The following is a 21,556-nucleotide window of genomic DNA, read 5'->3' as shown; positions in this document are numbered from 1 at the left end:
GCTGTTTAAAGACGCAATCTTTGTTACTTAAAAAAAAAAAAAACTTTGTATATTTGTTGCAACATCATTGTGAGAGGACTTGTGTCTTTCTTCTCGTGACCCAGGGGCTACATTTGTATTTTTTGGTGTGTGTCAAAACCAGCATGAAAACTACTAGTATCTCTGACGCGGGGTCACTGGGGGTCAGGGGACATGGATCAGCTTTGAGGGACATCCCTGTTCAGTAATTAAAAAAAAAAAAAAAAATCCCGAAATATAATCCTAAACCGTTATACTTTAATTGCCCACAGCAGCAATCACTTGAATTCTCCCCTTATCCCCACCCACACTCCATGCAGCAGACAGGGGAGGTAACACCCATCAGTGAGGCATATTCAGAGCCCAGGCAAGACCTTGTACTGCTCACGCATCCTTCTGTGCAACTGTGACCATGAGCTCCCTTCTCACATTCACCTGGGTCATTTCCGCTCTCATCGCTACAGGTGAGTGATTTCACTGACTGACTGGTTAGGGGAATATGTCCAGTGGTATGGAGTACCACTGCTTTTTATTTACAGACCCAGAGCCCCACTGCAAGATTTGCAGAACTTCCCATTCCATCTCCTCTTTAAAGAAATTCTATACAAAGCATCCAGCTTTCTATTTTTCAGCATACCGTACATGTTTCTTCATACAATTTTATAATTGTTGTATCCAAATTCTTTACATCTATATCTGGACGGCCAGGCAAAGCGCACACAGTTTAAAAAATATGACACTTGAACGCATACACATTTAGGTGTATGAAAGAAATTCAAGGTAGCAGCTGGTACAACGGTGTGTCTGCCATTAACACTCACACCGGCACAAGTACCGGCGACAACCCCTCTTTTTGAAACCTACTTTGTGTGAAGTTCCGAGATGCTTATCGTTAGAATAACAGCTTTGCTGGTCCTGCCTGCAGGTTATCACAATGCAAAAATAACAACCTCCACCTCTTTGTCTATTATGATTTCTAAAAATGATTTAAAAACGCATACGTTGCTGGACCCTCTGGCAAAAGGAGTTAATAAAATATAATCCTGCAAGGATTAGGGCAGCCGCCCACACTACTGTTTTTGTTTTTCAAAGCCCATTTAAACCAGTGATCCCCTAAAGCTGCCGTCCCCAGGGAACCCCCTGATTCTTGAGCAAAAAGCAGTATTTTCCACCAGGCAAAGTTGCGACGTTATTGGGAGAGGACTTGCAACTTTATTTTTGTGACCCAGAGTCCATATTTGTATTTTTTTTGTGTATCAAATTTGGTACAAATCTCTTGGTAGTGGGGGTCCGTGGAAGTTGGGGGTCAGTGGAAGTTGGGGGTCCGTGGATCAGCATTGAGGGACACCCAGGTTGAAATAAGCTTTTAAAAAAAAAAAACAGCTTTGTTGTTGCTGTTCTTTTTTGTTTGTTTGTTGTTTGCAAACATACAAGTTGGTAACTTTTGTGCTACAGGAAATCAACACAATCTTACTGCAATATGGGTCATTAGTTCTGCTATACTGGGACAGCACAACAAGGATTAACCCTTACACAGACTGAGGGGTTCTGCCAACGATGAGGGTTTTATTTCTCTCTGCAAGAAACCAGAGTGAATGTGCAGCCAATTTTTTATGTCATTTGATTCTGTTGCCACCCTGCTAAATTCCATCTCTGGGCAGCCCCCTCAGTGCTTTCTGGAATCTCACATTGAATCCTTTCTCACTGCAGGACATACATATCTGAGACAACGCCCGTGTTAAAGCAGAAGAGCAGGGTTTCAACTGCTTAAAGGAGAGAGAAATGCTCCCTAAACATCACTTTATACAACATGTGATGGGCACCTGTGCACAATAGGACACACCGGTGATATCACGCTAATTTAAATCATTTGCATTCCTAAATTAGCATATACAAATAATGCATAATATATGCCTTTTTTTGCCGTGGATTTGAACTTTGGGATAAAGTTTGCCTATTACGTCTTTACAATGTGATATTTTTTTTTTTTTTTCATAGGGACCAACTTTCTCAGGGTTGTTATACTTAAATGGCAGAAGGGGTGTGTTATTGTGGATAAGGTTATATGGCGTTCTGCAAACTTCAGGCGAGTTATACAAGCTCGCCAGGCTAAGATCGTAGGGGCTGCTGAGGCCGCAATAATATCGTTATAAATGCAGGACCGCATAAAAGCGCTCTCACTGTTACATACCGGTATCTAAACTGTGCCTTTGGGTAAGGTCCTCTCTAACTCCACCTTTTAGACCCATCATGTCGGGGCCTTATACCATACAAACAGGAGTAGATTGGGCCTTGCTTATAATGGCAGTGCGCGTGCAACACATGCAGAGCAATGAAGGTGTGCACGAATGTCGCGTCCAGGAACGCGATTTTTCAATAGACTTTTTTTATTGATCTTGTCACGTGAGCGTCAGCCCATGAGGGTGAACTGCTAACGTGACGCCTCCGCTGCGCCTCCGAATGCCTCCAGTGCAGGTTTCGGGTGCATCGCACGAGTGACGTCACGAGGTCGAGCGCTCAGCCGGAGTAGGCCTCGGGCATGGTCAGCGCTTAGGCGCTGAGGCGCGCTGCTGCTCGGCAGTGAGCCCCTGCTAAAGCCGCAATGAAAGCTTAGAAATTTTTTAGATTTTCGCGCTATGGGAGCGCAGGGCCTGTCACGTGAGCGGTTCGTCCAATGAGGGCGAACCAGCTCCGTGACGTCAGGGTGGGATTGGCCCTGACGGCTCACCACGCGGGAGTATCCACAATATCGTGTAGGAGCTCGTCTGATCCTTTGTGAAGCCCGTTGCAGGCTCGAGCACTGGAGTGCTCGGCAGGTAATCTGTAACATCAAGTGCACCAACAAATCCTATTACCAGACATAGGGGCTGCGCAGTCACACACACACATTTATATGACTTGGTAGTGCGGGACATTGTGTGGGGTTACTGGACACGGGGTGGGATCATTTGGTGAAGTGTTGGCGTCCGCCGTGGAGGGTTAGCGTCCGCCGTGGCGCGTGGAGTGTTGGCGTCCGCCGTGTCGCCAGAGTGTTAGCGTCCTGCGAGACGCAGTAGTTAGTGTCTCCTCTAGGGAGGGACACCTGTTGATGTTACTAGCACGTACGTTCTTATGCTCGCAAGTAAAGTCATTGATTGGTTACATACGTTGTGTTGGTTATTTATGTGTCCTGCGAGGAACCATTCCTGCTCTGCTAGGAACCATCGCAGGTGGAGGCGCTGCACCGAGTACAGGGTTACTCATACTATAATTGCCCCAGGTTCCCCGTGGCGGAAGCTCAGCCCTCCTGTGAGCCAAGCAGGTAAAGCACCACACCTGGTAACATTGTATGTTCTCCGCACCCACACTATATATGCGATTGGGTGGGGTGGAATACACGTTACATACCCATAAATATGTCTGTATGTTCTGTGATACAGAAAGTCCTTCGGCTGAAAAATAGTTCTCATAATACCATCTCATAAGTTGGAACAACCACCGTTACTAAATGCATATGTATACATGCTACAGGGTGGATTCCCCATGTGGATCTTAATCAGATCAATATTCTCACATAAGGAAATCAGAGCACAACCATCACAAAACAATGATAGATAGGACCACGGCGGGTCAACGGTAACACGGAGGGCTCCGTCACTTATACAAGCCTCACTGTAGAGGTGTCTATCTGCAGTGTCTATCGAAAGACGCCGCCACTTCTGGTGACGTCACACGTCCCGACGATCGTTTCGCGTGGACTACACGCTTCAGGGGGAGGAGTCTGTTCCCTGACCTGGCCGATAGGTATTTATACTCTTTTACATGTCAAAATCCCGCCTCCTATGACTCATGGAGGCGGAGTCTATGCCCGTGATCTAATCGGGTTCATAGTATATAGTAATTTACTCCAATATCGTGTGTCAATGGATGTAAATAGTATATCTGCGTTGCAAGAACATTATTAACAGTATGGTAAATATAATGTGAGCATACATAACTGTCTGACTATAGCAACTTACAATATCTCTGTGGAGGCCATATCAGTATGAGAGAAGATAATTACAATTCGAACTAAATTAGTTGGTAAGTATATTAATGCCTAGTGTGCTATATCGCATTATGTCACAATTCATTCACTTTCCAAAACCTTAATAAATCAATAAATATATATAGGTGTAATGGGTATTCCCTCTATCCCAATCACAGATATAGTGTGTATGGGTGGGAACCTGTGTGTTACCAGGTGTGGTGCATATACCTGTAGGTTCCCAAGAGGCCTGAGCCTCCGCTTGTTGGGAACCTGGGGCGAGTCCTTCCGCTCGAACTGGTTCACAGCGCCTCCACCTGTGCAGGGTTCTAGGAATGTAGAAGGATGCCTACACAGGACCCACATATATAATAAGTACATACACGGAGATGTATATAACCAGTTTATATAATATGCAGGAGTAACACACACTTTAATACTACTCCCCCTAGGGGGTAACTCCACAGACGCAGTCCAAAGTGTCTTTCACTCCACTAGGAGTGTACCTACCCACCACCGTGTATCCCCACACCGTGTCCACAGCCTAACCCCTTTGTCCCGTGGTCAGCGCTGCCACTGTGTAATTATAATATATATATGATACGTTGGGGCACTTAGGAAGGTACCTGCCGAGCGCTCCTGCACTCGGGCCAGCAATCAACTTCAAAAAGGATCTGCCGCTTGGTGAACCCGTCTGTCATCCAATGCTTCCTCACACAAGGGTCCCCAGGGGCGATCCCACACTGGAGATAGTCTCTGTCTCTTTAGCACAGACTTGAGCCCAAGTCTCTTCTCAGGGAGCGCAGCGTCCGCTGTGTCCCTATCTGACACTAGTACTAATGTGACAGGGTCCCTAACCTAGGGCCTGTCCCTGTAGCACCACAAGCTGGGGGGGTTCAGGACCTATCTGAGGCCTAGGGGGTTGCTGGCCTAATGCAGTGGGTCACAGATCCCTGCACTCACCTCCTTCCCCTAGCTCTTCCTGGTCCAGACTAGCGTGGGCTTCTCAGCGCGCGAAATGTATCTACTTCTATCAAAGCAGGGAGCTCCTGCAGTCCTATTGGCTCCCTGGCGTCATGGGGCCGCTCATGGGACTTGTAGTCCCGTTTAAGAGCCTTCCCTGGTAGGCTATGGTTCGCGCGCTCCTCCTTGCGCATGCGCAACTCTGCTGGGCCGCCGGGGGCTTACTGCGCATGCGCGACATAACGCAGATGGCGGCGCCCTGCTCGGGAGCCGCCGGGACGCTCAAACGCTCCCTGCACTGGCCCCCACCCTCCAGAAGTGCCGGCGGGTCCATCGAGTGACCCACGGCAGCGGAGGAAACGAAGGGGGGGGGGTCGCGGGGCAGCAGGCACGCAGAGGGGTCCATGCTACATCGGTATGCGTCTGGATTTATTTCGTGTGGTTTTTGTTATTGTAATTCTTCAAATTTGTAGTGCACTGTCAAAAAGGTTTTTTTTTATATATATATATATATATATATATATATATATATATATATATATAATACCTGTAGGATTGGTAGATATAGGAGTTATTATCAGTTTATGTATAAATACACTTGGTATAAAGAAATTTAATAAGAATACATTAATAATGTGAAATAATAATTCATTGTGAACTTCTAAACAATAAGATGATCTACACTTAGACAAATAGATCAATAAGTGATGAAGTATAAACATTAAAGGGGGTGTGTATGGTTTAGGAGTGAATGAACACTTAAATGATCTGCCCCTAATGGTCAATACCGATCCAGTTGTGATTAATAACTATATACCTGGATCCCCATTGACCAACCCTTGATAATTACCCAAGTGTAGATGTACATATACATTGTGTTCCCCCTATCAATCCAATTTAAATTAATGATGTTATACTACAAATTATATACTCCCAGATTACAGGAAAGAAGAATAAATTAATCCCTCATTAAGTCCCAGAGGGGAGAGGGTTTGTAGTTGGTATATCCAACGGCACACTTTTTGTAAAAGCCGCTTATCCCAGTGACCCACTCTGGGATCTCTAGGGACATGTTCGATACCACAGAAGTGCATAGCCCTTGAATCTCCTTTGTGATGTTGAATGATATGTCTAGCTACAGGTGTATCCGTGGTATTCTGTACATTCCCTATATGCTCTAAGACTCGTTTTTAATTGTCTGTGAGTCTTACCAACATATGTTAGGCCGCAGTCACAGGTCATTAAATATATTGTACCATACGTCAGACAGTTAATAAAGTCTTTAATTTGGAAAGTAACAGTATTGGCATGCATAAAACGACAGGCTTTACATCTAGAGCATGGGAATGTTTTCTGTTGTGTTTGAATAAAATGACTAAAACATCTGTCTTTAATGTTGGTGTTACGTCTGCAACCCATAGTTGGATTGTCTTTCAAAATCTTGTGTAAATCTATATCTTCCAATAGAACATGCCAATGTTTTCGAGAATGTTCCTTACATGACCAGTGATTCCCAACCTTTTTTGTTTGGAGGAACCCTTTAAGTATTTCGTAACATTTCGGGGAACCTCTATCTGGATGACACATGTTCGACAGGAATAAATCACAAAATAGACGTGTAAAGCAGTAGGGGTAATAAATAATAATTAACTCATACTTTGTTTATTCCAATGTGTATATTTTGTAATGATTTTGGTTTAAATATCACCCCCCCCCTCAGCTCCCATCACCATCCCCCCCCCCTGCATCTCACATCACCTCCCCCTCCCCCCCCTGCACCTCACATCACCCCACACGGACCGATCGATCTCTCTCTCTCTCTCTCTATCTCTCCCTCTCTCCTCTCTCTTCCCCTCTCTCCCTCCTCTTTCCCCTGTCTCCCTCCTTCTCTTTCCCCCTCTCCCTCCTTCTCTTTCCCCTCTCTCCCTCCTTCTCTTTCCCCCTCTCCCTCCTTCTCTTTCCCCTCTCTCCCTCCTTCTCTTTCCTCTCTCTCCCTCCTTCTCTTTCCTCTCTCTCCCTCCTTCTCTTTCCTCTCTCTCCCTCCTTCTCTTTCCCCTCTCTCCCTCCTTCTCTTTCCCCTCTCTCCTTCCTTCTCTTTCCTCTCTCTCCTTCCTTCTCTTTCCTCTCTCTCTTTCCTTCTCTTTCCTCTCTTTCCTCTCTTTCCTCTCTCCCTCCTTCCCTTTCCTCTCCCTCCTTCTCTCTCTCTTTCCTCTCCTTTACCTTCTCTCACACACACGAACACGCACACACACTGTCACTCACACACACACACACACTGTCACTCACACACACACACACACACACTGTCACAGTCACACACAGTCTTGCAGCAAAAGCTGCCTTTCTCCCTCCCGTAGCTCACATGTAAGGAGAAGCAGCTCTCGTATTTCCTTAAGGCAACACCTCAGCTACCATCTCTGAGACCTGTGATCAGTGATCTCCCATTGATCTCCCAGTGATAAACTCCCAATAGAGTTAATCTCCTGCTGAGAAGCGTGGCTTATTGGATCGTGGATTGGATTCTTTGGCACAGACTCCCCGAACGGGTTGAATGGGAACGTGTCTTGCATGCTTTTTAATGGATTAACACCTCTATCTTGTATGCACAGGCTATATATAATTTCAGCGCTTATAGATGGTGCACAGTTTTGCGTACAGGTGATCATATTCACAGACTATAAATGTTATTATTCTATTTGTGTGGTGTTGTACACTGCCTTTATGTCCACATTTGGCACGATGCATGCTGCTATTTGTACAAAAAGCATTGGTGCCGGGTTCAGTGATATGTGATGCAAGTTATCGCTTAAGCCAGGGATGCTCCACCCCACGCCTCCACCCCACATCAGGTCAGGTTTTCAGGATGTCCCTGCTTCAGCACAGGTTGCTCAATCTGAGGTTCAGTCAAAGCCACCTGTGCTGAAGCAGGGAAAACCTGACCTGTTGAGGGGAGTGCTTGAGGACTGCAGTTGAGCACCCATACATTAGGTTTGTAGGAGTATTCATTTGAATACAATGTTATTAGTACTACACCTTTCAATGTTGTTTGAGACCATAACATATATTTAGAGAGCCCCTCCTTTCTCTCATGTCAGTAGATATGCTTATTATTGCACATGGACACTTTAAAAAGTCATAACAAAGTTCTTTCTGTGATTGTTTCTACGAACATGCAGAAGTTTCCATTTCTTTCTACTTTTGTCTTTTTAAAGTAAGTACTGTAACTGCAATGTGTTTGTCTGTCTTCTCTTGCAGGTTATTCTCTCTCGTGTATACATTGTGCCAGCTCGGATCAGAGCTTCTGCTCGGGCATCCCGCAGCCCTGTCCCTCGTCACAGCATGTCTGCACTTCTTCTTACTCGATGACCACAATAGGTATGTTTAAAAAAAGCAAGTTGAAGATGAGGATAGGAGATCAGTATTACAGTCCTAGAAAGGGAAGGGACGTCATTCTGGTCTCTGTCCAAGGCCAGCATTACTAATTGCCTGAATCGGGGTAACCACCTTTGCACAGGGTTAATGTTCATAATGCATATGCAGTTGTGTCTCTGAGCAAAAACGGTGCTACATTTTTGTTTGTAGAACCAGTGCTATTTGCATTTAAACCCTGAGCAATAATGTGTGCATCAGCTGTCTGAAGAGAAAAGCAGACAATCCAGCCAATGTCCAGACCTCTGGCAGAAAGAATATCATGTAGTCTGTGTCTGGTCATTGAAGTATGAATATAGTGAAGCCTTCCACCCAGGAACTTTCAAAAGTGGTATAGTTAACTCTTTTCATGACTACAAAGACACCAATTTTTTTATTGGGAATCCACCTTTCGTCAGGTACAGAACAACCACAGTGACACGATGTGAAATAAGTCCGATAAAATCGTTGGATCCAAGGGAATGGAGGTCATCCTAAATTGAAAAATAGATTAATAATTAAATACGTCCTTACTGTCTGTTTTGGATTTCTTCCATTTCCTTTTGAGGCATGTCCTCTTTTGTAGAGAACAATGTGGCTTGTAATATGTTGAAAATATACTCTAGTTCTTTAATCTTTCTGTTGTGTAGGAGTTATTGCATGGTTGGTTAGAGATATTGCACTGTATCATTAAATCAATGCTGCACTTATTGAGGATTTGATTCCATTTTTCAAAGAATTGGCTGAAGATTGAGCCGTACACCCCTTGGGATTCTTTCCACCTCGACGTACTCCAAGTAGAGGTGCATAGTTATTTGCTTAACTGTTTGTTTAGGAGCTCCCGCTGTTTACACCGATATTAACGCGGTTTAATAATTTGATGTACAGTCACTGCTTTCTGATTTCGACTCCGTCCAATATCTGTAAAGGACATGCTTCCAATTTGTTGATGCATACCTTTAAGTCCCATTGGGTCGTAGTGCAAACATGTAATGTACCCTGCTCCAAAACAACACCTTCTAAACCATGTAGTATGAATTAAGCAAAGCTTTCTGTAATTACACTATTCGCTGATACATTAAAGCTGCAGTTCAGTTTTATTTTTATTTTATTTTTTACATTTATTTTTTTACTTCAATAGTTTCATGTGTGGAATCTCTAATTACCTAAAGAACAGTACTGTATAGCTGCAGCTCAATTCGTTTTCCATGTATTGATATGTCACCAAATTTCGACCTATTAAAAGCTGGCATTTGTTTATAATCTGCTTGACTGGCAGTGGAAGCTCATGAATATTCATGAGCATTGCTACACTGACAAGTGCTAGAGGGAGGGCAGTGCTGACAAAGGGGTGTGCCAGAGCTTGTGACAGGACATGAATGGGCAGTGCCTAAGCAAATGGCTGTTAAAATAGAATACAAGAAAATTGGTCTTTCAAAGTTGTTTTTTTAAAAACAGAAAATGCTAAAAGTATTTTTTCTTACTACAGAACTGATTTATTAAAAAAAACAAACATGCAGGATATTGACTGAACTGCAGCTTTAAATTGAATGATCCAGTATTCATTTAAGAATGACATCCATCCAGTACCTTAGGTATAAAGATGTTCGAAAACTTTCCTAAATTAATTGGCAACAGTTTTTGTATCTGTGACTGTATCAAATTCCATACCTGGCTAAAAATGTCTCACATCACACATTTTCACCATCAAATTGCTCTTTCACCTCATCGCCCAATTTGCAAGTGATTCACGAAGTATGAGCATGAGAACTATTTGGAGAGATGCCTGTGAGCCAACTTGAACGCGCCAGAGTTAGCTGGGAAAGATATTACTTTCAATCATCTGCATATCCAAATTCGCATATTTCCCCCCCTTATCTCTGTTATATCTTACTTGTGCTCACAGGTCTCTCCGCGTGTTGTGTATATAGAACATGTATGGGGTGTTGTATTTATTTCACGTTGTCGCTGTGGATGTTACACCTGGTGATGAAAGGTGAATTCCACCACAGAATGTTATTTTTGTTACTAAAAACACCATCAATCCTATAGTACACAGTGTTTTGTAGCTTCACTATATGCATACTACTTGGTTGTGAAGGCGTTGGACATAATAGAAGCATCATGGATGCTGGCGTATAATGTTATTAGAATAAGTGTGCTTTGCTCTTCGTTGAGGTTCTGGAAACGTGACTTCTTTCTTTCGTTCATATCCAGATGGAGTGAATCTATCTAAAATATTTGCCAGAATATGTGATAAAAGCCAGTCGTGTAATAAATCTGGAAGTATCAGCATCCCCCAGGGTAGGATCAAGAGCAGCACCACCTGCTGCAACAGCGACAACTGTACTCCTGCCACACCCACCTGTAAGTGCCCACATGTTTAATACTGTACGTGTATACACTTGCCTACCTGTCTGTCGCTCCGCCTGCCCTCCCACGGCTCTCATTGGCCAGTGTGCTCTAACCCAGGGGTCTCCAACCCCTGGCCACACTGCCTAAGGTGAGGAAATACTCCGTGGGGCTGTTGCTGCTGCTCCGTTATTGCCCCCTCCCCCTGCTCTGTTTTTGTCCCCCCAGCTCCGCTTTTGTCCCCCCCAGCTCTGTTTTTGTGACACACAGTGACACACACACACAGGGACACACACACAGTGACACACACACACAGTGACAGACACATTGACTTCCCCCTCCCTACCCTGCTTTTCTCCTACCCCCCCCGCCCCTGCCTTCCCCTGCCTTCTACCCCCCACCCTTGTTTTCTCCCCACCACCCCTGCCTTTTCCCCCCACCGCCCCCCCCACTCCGGCCTGCCCCTGCCGTCTCCCCACCGCGCCTTCTCCCCCACCCCTGCCTCCTCCCCCCGCCCCTGCCTTCTCCCCCTGCCCCTGCCTTCTCCCCCCGCCCCTGCCTTCTCCCCCCGCCTCTGCCTTCTCCCCCCGCCCCTGCCTTCCCCCCCTGCCTCTGCCTTCCCCCCCCCGCCTCTGCCTTCCCCCCCCGCCCCTGCCTTCCCACCCCCCGCCCCTGCCTTCCCACCCCCCGCCCCTGCCTTCCCACCCCCCGCCCCTGCCTTCCCACCCCCCGCCCCTGCCTTCCCACCCCTTGCCCTTGCCCCTGCCTTCTCCCCCCGCCCCTGCCTTCTCCCCCCGCCCCTGCCTTCTCCCCCCGCTGTCGCCTTCTCCCCCCCGCCCCTGCCTTCTCACCCCCGCCCCTGCCTCCCCCCGCCCCTGCCTTCTCCCCCCGCCCCTGCCTTCTCCCCCGCCCCTGCCTTCTCCCCCCGCCCCTGCCTTCTCCCCCCGCCCCTGCCTTCTCCCCCCTGCCCCTGCCTCCCCCCGCCCCTGCCTTCTCCCCCCGCCCCTGCCTTCTCCCCCGCCCCTGCCTTCTCCCCCCCCGCCCCTGCCTCCCCCGCCCCTGCCTCCCCCGCCCCTGCCTCCCCCCGCCCCTGCCTTCTCCCCCCGCCCCTGCCTTCTCCCCCCGCCCCTGCCTTCTCCCCCCGCCCCTGCCTTCCCCCCCGCCCCTGCCTTCCCCCCACGCCCCTGCCTTCCCCCCACGCCCCTGCCTTCCCCCCACGCCCCTGCCTTCTCACCCCCCCTGCCTGCCTTCTCACCCCCCTGCCTGCCTTCTCACCCCCCCGCCTTTCTTCTCACCCCCCCTGCCTTCTCCTCATCCCCCCCCTGCCTTCTCACCCCCCCGCATTCTCACCCCCTGCCCCTGCCTTCCCCCCCGCCCCTACCTTCCCCCCCGCCCCTACCTTCCCCCCCGCTCCTGCCTTCCCCCCAGCCCCTGCCTTCCCCCCCGCCCCTGCCTTCCCCCCCGCCCCTGCCTTCCCCCCCGCCCCTGCCTTCCCCCCCGCCCCTGCCTTCCCCCCCATCCCTGCCTTCCCCCCCCACACCTGCCTCCCCCCTTCCCCTGCCTTCCCCCTCCCCACCCTTGTCTTCCCCCTCCCCACCCTTGTCTTCCCCCTCCCCACCCTTGTCTTCCCCCTCCCCACCCTTGTCTTCCCCCCCTGCCTTCGCCCCACGCCCCTACCTTCCCCCCCGTCCCTACCTTCCCCCCTCGCCCCTACCTTCCCCCTCGCCCCTACCTTCCCCCTCGCCCCTACCTTCCCCCTCGCCCCTACCTTCCCCCTCGCCCCTACCTTCCCCCTCGCCCCTACCTTCCCCCTCGCCCCTACCTTCCCCCTCGCCCCTACCTCCCCCTCGCCCCTACCTTCCCCCCCCCCGCCCCTACCTTCCCCCCCCCTGCCCCTACCTTCCCCCCCCCGCCCCTACCTTCTCCCCCCTGCCCCTGCCTTCTCCCCCCCTGCATTCTCCCCCCTGCCCCTGCCTTCTCCCCCCTGCCCCTGCCTTCTCCCCCCCTGCCCCTGCCTTCCACCCCTGCCCCTGCCTTCCACCCTCCCCGCCCCTGCCTTCCACCCCCCCGCCCCTGCCTTCTCCCCCACCCCCCCTACCAGCCGTCTCCCGCCCTGCCTTCCTTCTCACCCCCCCGCCTTCTCATCCCCCGCCTTCTCCCCCTCCTGCCCCTGCCTTTCTTCCCCCCCACCCCTGCCTTTCTTTCCCCCCACCCCTGCCTTCTACCCCCCCCGCCCCTGCCTTCTCCCCCCCGCCCCTGCCTTCTCCCCCCCCGCCCCTGCCTTCTCCCCCCCGCCCCTGCCTTCTCCCCCCCACCCCTGCCTTCTCCCCCCCCGCCCCTGCCTTCTCCCCCCCCGCCCCTGCCTTCTCCCCCCCGCCCCTGCCTTCTCCCCCCCGCCCCTGCCTTCTCCCCCCCGCCCCTGCCTTCTCCCCCCCGCCCCTGCCTTCTCCCCCCCGCCCCTGCCTTCTCTCCCCCCTCCCCTGCCTTCTCCCTCCCCCACGCCCCTGCCTTCTCCCTCCCCCACGCCCCTGCCTTCTCCCTCCCCCACGCCCCTGCCTTCTCCCTCCCCCACACCCCTGCCTTCTCCCTCCCCCACGCCCCTGCCTTCTCCCTCCCCCACGCCCCTGCCTTCTCCCTCCCCCACGCCCCTGCCTTCTCCCTCCCCCACGCCCCTGCCTTCTCCCTCCCCCACGCCCCTGCCTTCTCCCTCCCCCACGCCCCTGCCTTCTCCCTCCCCCACGCCCCTGCCTTCTCCCTCCCCCACGCCCCTGCCTTCTCCCTCCCCCACGCCCCTGCCTTCTCCCTCCCCCACGCCCCTGCCTTCTCCCTCCCCCACGCCCCTGCCTTCTCCCCCCCCACGCCCCTGCCTTCTCCCCCCCCACGCCCCTGCCTTCTCCCCCCCCCACGCCCCTGCCTTCTCCCCCCCCACGCCCCTGCCTTCTCCCCCCCCACGCCCCTGCCTTCTCCCCCCCACGCCCCTGCCTTCTCCCCCCCGCCCCTGCCTTCTCCACCCCCCCGCTCCTGTCTTCTCCCCCCCCCGCCCCTGTCTTCTCCCCCCCCCTGCCCCTGCCTTCTCCCCCCCCACGCCCCTGCCTTCTCCCCCCCCACGCCCCTGCCTTCTCCCCCCCACGCCCCTGCCTTCTCCCCTCCCTCGCCTCCCCTGCCTCCCTCCCCCCTGCCTTTCCTCCCTCCCCTGCCTTTCCCCCCTCCCCTGCCTTCCCCCCCCTCCTCTGCCTTCCCCCCCCCTCCTCTGCCTTCCCCCCCTTCCGCCCCTGCCTTCCCCTGCCCTTCCCCCCCGCCCCTGCCTTCCCCTGCCCTCCCCCCCGCCCCTGCCTTCCCCCTCTCAGTGTTTTTTGTCCCATCCCCCGACACCCACAGTGACACAGTGACTCACACACGGTGACACCCGCCGCCTCCCGCCCCTACGCACCGACATCACGGATCAGCCGCCGCCCGCACTCGCCAGACACCTGCCGCCTCACAGACGCTCACACCCTAGCGGTAATGCCACCCCCAGCCTGCACTCAATACCCACCCGCAACACACACTCATCAGCCACACACCACCTCACACCCCTTCCCACCCTAGCGGGATCGCCACACCGCACTCACCAGCCACTCGCCGCCTCACACCCGCTCACACCCTAGCGGGACTCGCACCCACACATCACTAAGTACTGAACACCCGCCCGCCGACTCACACACCTCACATTTAGACATCACTTATGTCACCAAAATATACATTGTACTGTGGTGTGTTTACAATAAACCATTTTTAAACAACATTGTATTACATTTTCTTCCATGTTTCTTTTCAACATTATTAGACAACCTTTCCACCCCCCTATTTATACATAATTGTTAACCTATTGTTCCCCTATTTATACATAATACTACCAATTACGGATTTACATCCCGGGAAATGCCAGGTATATCAGCTAGTACACTGTATTTTCTTTAAAAAATTATGTAATTTTTTTCTCTCTCTTTCTTGTAAGTTGCACCTGAAAGCTCTGAGAAGAATGGTGTCCGCTGCGGTGCCTGCATGTCTGTTAACTCTAAATCGTGTGTTCCTTCAACTACTCTGGAATGCACCGGAAATGAGAACCAGTGTATCCTCCAAGTTTCAACTGTGTCAGGTATAAACAGTGTAATTGATTATCATGTTACACTTTAATTGCACGGCGGACACTGCTCTCTATTCCAATGCACTGAGGTTAGCCTATCATAATACAGGCAGTCCTCGGTTATCCGACACAATACATTACTCAAAATGGCGTTGTAAAGGGAAACACGCTTTCCCATAGGAACACTGTTTAAATGCAAGGTTCCGTTCCTGAAGGCATTTTTAATGCTAAAATACACCAAATATTTTATGCAGGCAATAAGATATGCAGCACACACATAAATTATATAGTGTATATACTGTATTATATATATATATATATATATATATATATATATATATATATAACATAATAAATAATATATTATATAGTATAACATTATATATATACGCTCTTACGACGCTTTGCAACGTTGTTTATGTGAATATGTGTGTATATATATATATATACACACATACAAAGCGTTGTAAGAGCGTTGGATAAGCCATTTTGGCGTTGTAAAAATGAATATAGGTATGCATTGCACAGCGTTGGATAAGCCATTCGTTGTAAAGCGAAGCGTTGTAAAACGAGGACTGCCTGTATTAATCGGTACCCCTTGACACTTAAACTGGTTCACAGATATATACAGACCTGTGATGTAAGTAGGCATTATTTTTAGATCACGCCGCAATGATTTCAGTGGGTTGGTGGGCCGGCTGTCCCATACACTTATACTATGACACAAAGTGGTACAATTGGAAGGTTGTCGTGTGGGGGAGTAGCAATGCTGGTCCTGGCTTTCAGTCTGATTAACTAATCTCAGCAGCGCTATGCCTTCAATATCAGAGACATCCCAATCTCCTTTACTAGCTGCAAAATCCAAATGCTACCCTACACGTAAACATTGTTTTTATCTCCGCTCTGGGTCATTTATGCCTGCACTGCTAACTGTTGCCTTGCACTTCCTGGGTTCAGCCTGCTGCCTTCCCTCGGGCTGCCAGGTGTCGCTTTGCACCTTGATTCTCACCTCCTCCTTCTTCCCTGGGCTATTGGCCAGTCATCCTCTCTCTGTGGGCAGGCTATGCCCCCGACCATCCTCTCTCTCTCCGGGAAATCTATGCCCCCTGGTCACTGCTCTGGCTGTGCATTGTGATCCAGTTCATCCTTTTGTGCATCTTACATTTCTATCCCTTAATCATACTGTTGCATCCTTTAGTAAGCCCAGAGGAAGGGCAGTGTGGCAGCCATGATTCCTCACAGGTGTCCTCTATTGTGGTTTTTCCTAACCTGTATGCTGCTGTGCACCCCTTGGGAGTTTGAAGTTGTAACCATTTTTCTGGATCTCTTACCCTCCACCCAACACCAATATCAGGGTATTAAAACCAAAGTTCTCAATACAATAAATTGTTAACAAATTTGTTTCCACTGTTACCTACGTAAACACAACTGACACCTTTATTGGGTATATTAGTTCCATTGTTCACTGCCAGAAAACACACAGGTATTTCCCTAGGAAGATGCACAGAAACCATACAATTACCCTTCTCCATAAACTAAAATTACACTACACAAACCATCTGGTGGATGATGGGGCAATGCTATGTATCCCTCCCTGCTCGGCTCTCAAGGAGTTTACATCAGGTGACTATGTACATGGCTGTGCTCTCGTACCTTGTCAGGGAGCTGGATCCGCTCAGGCTGGGCGTAGATGGGCTGATGGAATAATGACGGGCGCCAGGAAATGTTCTAGTTTATTTATTAATAAAATATTTTACCAGGAAGTAATACATTGAGAGTTACCTCTCGTTTTCAAGTATGTCCTGGGCACAGAGTAAAACAAATAATACATGGTTACAAGCACAGTTACATAAATGAGCAGGATATACATTATATACAAAACATTGCATGCACAGTTAAAGAAAATATATATTATGAGCGTATGAAACAGTTACAGACCAGATTAAAGTGTGAGACAGCCTTAGATTTGAAAGAACTTAAACTGGTGGTGGATGTGAGAGTCTCTGGTAGGTTGTTCCAGTTTTGGGGTGCACGGAAGGAGGAGGAGCGGCCGGATACTTTGAGCCTTGGGACCATGAATAGTCTTTTGGAGTCTGATCTCAGGTGATAGGTGCTGCATGTGGTAGGGGTGAGGAGCTTGTTCAGATAGCTGGGTAGCTTGCCCATGAAGAATTTAAAGGCAAGACAGGAAAGGTGAACATTGCGCCTAGACTCGAGTGATGACCAATCTAGTTCTTTGAGCATTTCGCAGTGATGTGTGTTGTAGTTGCATTGGAGAACAAAACGACAAATTGAATTGTAGAGGGTGTCAAGTTTGCTAAGGTGGGTTTGAGGAGCCGAGCCATATACTATGTCTCCATAGTCGATAATTGACATTAGCATCTGCTGTGCGATATGCTTTCTGACCAGGAGACTGAGGGAGGATTTGCTCCTGTAAAGTACCCCTAGTTTGGCATAGGTCTTGGTTGTCAGGGTATTAATGTGCATCCCGAATGTTAAGTGGGAGTCAAACCATAAGCCCAGGTATTTAAAACTAGTGACAGGTGTTAGGGTGGTGTTAGCGTTGGTTCTAATCAGGATCTCAGTCACTGGAAGCTTTACAAATTTAGTCTTGGTCCCAAATACCATTGTTACAGTCTTGTCAGTGTGTAAAAACAGTTTGTTTTGGGAAATCCAGTTTTCGAGTCTCAAAAAGTCAGACTGAAGTATGTGTTGAAGGTCAGAGAGGCTATGGCTGTGTGCATATAGGATTGTGTCATCTGCATACATGTGTATTGAGGCTTCCTTACAAGCTGTGGGAAGATCATTAATGAACACTCAGAAGAGTAGTTCAAACAGGAGCTTTATTGACAGCTGTCCACAATGCTCCTCACATGTTGGCATTTCCATGATAGACATACTGCTGGTATCTTAACAGTGACGTGCCACTCTTAATGCTCTAGGGATTATTTTAAACATATTACTGTCATTTTAAGTGGCCATCTTTTGTGCAGTGTCCGTAACAATTAGGTCCCATCTTATGTTACCTTTTACTATCCGGAACTGTGGGATCCTATCCCGATGCAGGATACTGCGTGCCACTCTTGGGCACTCCGTTTCTGAGGTAACAGTGTGCGTCCTAGCAGGGGTGATACAACTAGCTCCCCAGGGCCTCCTACTTGGAAAACCCCTATATGAAATGAGCTTCCTTTTTGTGAGCCTATAAACTGCTGTAGTACCATGGCTACGGACGCTTTCCCTAACTATAAAATAACAAACGGGGACAGGATAATATCGCTATACATTAACTATACACTTAAACATATTTACATTACCAATAGTGAGGCTCCTCTAACTGTCACTCCCAGAGACCTGAGTTCTAGAACCTTCAGGGCAGTCTTATATACCCTGGTGGAGACGTCACCAATCACCAGATATGGTGTGTTTGTGGCGCTTCTTTTCTGCCAAGTTACTCTTTACCATGTAAGGGGCGTTACTCTGTGAGCTGACACGGTTAACCTGTTAAGGCCGTTTACCCCTTAAACTAACTAGGAGGGGGGGCGACAACAACTTCAGTCTCAAAATGGCAATGACGACGTGGTTTGCTGTACCACTGGCTGTGTAGTGTCTGCTACATCACCGCATTCCAATGTGTGTGTATATACACCTGTAGTTAGGCTTACTGTACTTGGAGTGGCTGAGTTCTGTACCATTCATTGCACTAGTTCTTCCCTCAATCAATCGCTATCCAAATTTGGATTCATTCAACACCTATAAGGAGATTCCACACTAGAGATCATGTTCGTGCGCTGACCCCCACTCAGACTTTTTTTTTTTTTCACGTGTGCACGATGACTCCTTGAATTTTAATTTCTTGTGCTTTCATTTTTGCACGTCAATATTCCAAACCAGCTACACAGTGCAGTAGTAATGCAACATTATTTGACTTCTTCTCAGCTGGAGCAACCATCGCAACGGCTGTACGGGGCTGTGCCTCAAAGTCGATCTGCGAGTTCGGCAGCCAGGAAACCGAAATGGGAAGTATGAAGGTGAAGGCAGAAGTTTCTTGCACCAGCACTGGCATCGCCCTCCACCACAACCTGTTTCTCGTGGCTCTTGCTGCCCTCTCCCTTTGGAAACTCGTGTGTTAACCAACAGACGGGCCTATCTGCAAGAGACCATGTGTGTGCGTGTGCGTTTGTGTGTGTGTGTGTGTGTGTGTTATGCACTGTATGTATTGTACGTATACACATATGAGCTTCCAAAAGTGAATTCATTTTTGTTTGCAATGTACGCTTTAAAACATGTCTACATATTTCAGGTTCACTTCAGTGTATGCATCAGCGGGAAACACATGGTAGGCTGAATTTTATATACAACAATATTGTAGGCTCCATGAAATGAACCTTAACCCTCCACCACACCTTCTTCATGCACAGGACGAGATTGAGCTGGTGGTAGATGCACTAAGATGACTGCTCTACCCCCTGTTTGTGGCGCGCACACCCATCCTCCAGGAAATCCACTTTAGGACCTTATTCTCAAAGCAATGTTAGCCCCTGCAACAGGGGTGGCCAACTCCCATTCTCAAGGGCCACCACCAGATCAGGTGCTAAGGATATCCATGCTTCAGCTGCTTGTGCTGAAGCAGGGATATCCTTAGCACCTGATCTGGTGGTGGCCCTTGAGAGCAGGAGTTGGCCACCTCTGCCCCTAGCACATGGTAACCACTACAGTATTTAGAGAATGAATGTCATGACGATGCCCTTTTCCTTCTGGTTGTATAAAGGAATATACACAGTCTTGGTAAGCTCCAAACCCACACCCACTATATAGTACATATATGTTAGTGCTATTGGGTTTGTGACCTTTATGTACTACCAATATTTTACGGTCTTCTATATCTCTTCTTATACATGGAGAAGGAAGGGAAAAAACACTGCAGCAGACAGCATAGTGTGTGGGACATGCAGGCAGTGCCTGAAGGGTTAACATTTCAGAAGCACTTTAAAGTGCTACATATGAGCTACAGTGCAGGTAAAACTGGTTGTACTTTAATGTACTAAATGATTTGCCAAGTCGGATGTTTCATTGGTGCCACTTTTTGTCTTTTGTTATATAAAGGGATATTACTGAAAATTATCCAGAGAGAAACATGTTCTGACTCTCATTCTGCTGGGGAGACAAACTTGGGAATTAAGGCGATCTTGAGCCCTTGCTCTGCAATACATTACCCCTCCACCCCCCCCCCCCCCACCCCACCCCCTCCCCCAGCACTAAAGTGGTTATAATATGCAATATGATTTTGTAGCTTCTGCCCAATTCATATTAGATTATTTGTTTTACTATTTCATTTCCTCCATAGCACTGAAAGCTGCTTTGAAAATGACTTGTTAAAAATATCAGGTCTGTCTGACGGTGCGGGTGTAATCGGTGCACCTGACACACTGCACCAAACAGTTCTATACATACATACTGTACATTCGTATGTATGTATGAAGAGTCAGTGAAGTAAAGCAATCCTAAAAAGTTGAACCCAAGGTGCAATGGAAGGCCAGTATAGTATTGGGGCAAAGTTAAAGTCCAGAACACCTAATAAATTCATATTTAGAAAAATCCCAAATTTGCTGGAATATATATATATTCCAGCAAACTTGGGATTTTTATTTATATATATATATATATATATATATATATACACACTCTTTACCCCCCCCCCGAAAGCTCCATAGTGTAAATCGGTATTAAAAGGTTTTAGTCAGACACAAATAAAATCCAGCAACTCATAAACGCTGAAGTTAAAGGTGCAAGGGAGAACAAACTACGGGGCCATTAGTTTGATGCGTGACCGGGGACCAGAGCCAGGAACACCAGCCTGGGAAAGACGATGACGTGTATCCACTTCTGGAGAAGGACCGAGGAGCGTAACTACAGAAGTCTTCCTCCAATTTCTCAGCAACTCAGATAGGGTTCCACAGATCCTTCATCTGCGAACGGGATGACTCCAAAATATGAGAGTGCAAAAGAATCAGGAACAAGCCCTACGCGTTTCGTCGCTTAGAATTATGACTTCATCAGGGGTAAAATGTGAGAGGGCTGGTAGCTCTTATATAGTCCCAATCAATGATTGTCAATAAACATTTAACCCGTCATAGTTTATTTGAGACACAAGGTGAGACATATACAACTACAAAATAACAAACAGTCACACAAAGACACAATAAAAATGAACAAAAAAGTGCAAAAAAAAGTATCCTAATATACACTCTTCCCATCATGAAGACAGATATCATGTCTCAATATACACAAATAAAAACATTTGTACAAAAGGGAAGAAAAGACAAAATAAAAATCATCAAAGGAGAAAATGTATTTTATATATATAGAAGAATATATAAATAATTCGACTTAATGCTCATTGATGCATGCAAATAATTAAAAAGTGATACCAGGTGAAACTCAGACAAAGATTCGATTAACACCTCAAGGAGACCTCTCCCTTTGTTATTGTATGCAAGAAACAATCGATATTTCAAAGATCCGATTAACAAGTCAATGAGACCTCTCCCCTCAGTTACCGTATACGAGAAACAAAATATGTTTAAAAGAGATTCGATTAACAATTCAATAGGACCTCTCCCCTCGGTTACTTTATACGAGAAACTGTTTCAAAGAGACTGATTAAGATCTTAATAGTTCAGAGA

General features: G+C 48.1%; 1 protein-coding gene across 1 annotated transcript; it reads left to right on the top strand.

Moving 5' to 3' along the window:
- Positions 1-326: 326 nt before the first annotated feature.
- Positions 327-19,994, top strand: LOC142497871 (phospholipase A2 inhibitor NAI-like). Its single transcript, XM_075606268.1, has 5 exons — positions 327-482; positions 8,243-8,362; positions 10,613-10,762; positions 14,745-14,885; positions 18,810-19,994. The coding sequence occupies exons 1-5, from the start codon at positions 431-433 to the stop codon at positions 19,001-19,003; spliced, it is 657 nt and encodes a 218-aa protein (XP_075462383.1). The 5' UTR covers positions 327-430; the 3' UTR covers positions 19,004-19,994.
- Positions 19,995-21,556: the final 1,562 nt, after the last annotated feature.

The sequence above is a fragment of the Ascaphus truei genome, chromosome 6 (genome assembly GCF_040206685.1).
Source record: "Ascaphus truei isolate aAscTru1 chromosome 6, aAscTru1.hap1, whole genome shotgun sequence".
NCBI classification, from domain to species: Eukaryota; Metazoa; Chordata; class Amphibia; order Anura; family Ascaphidae; genus Ascaphus; species Ascaphus truei.
This window is presented reverse-complemented; position numbering and strand designations above follow the sequence as displayed.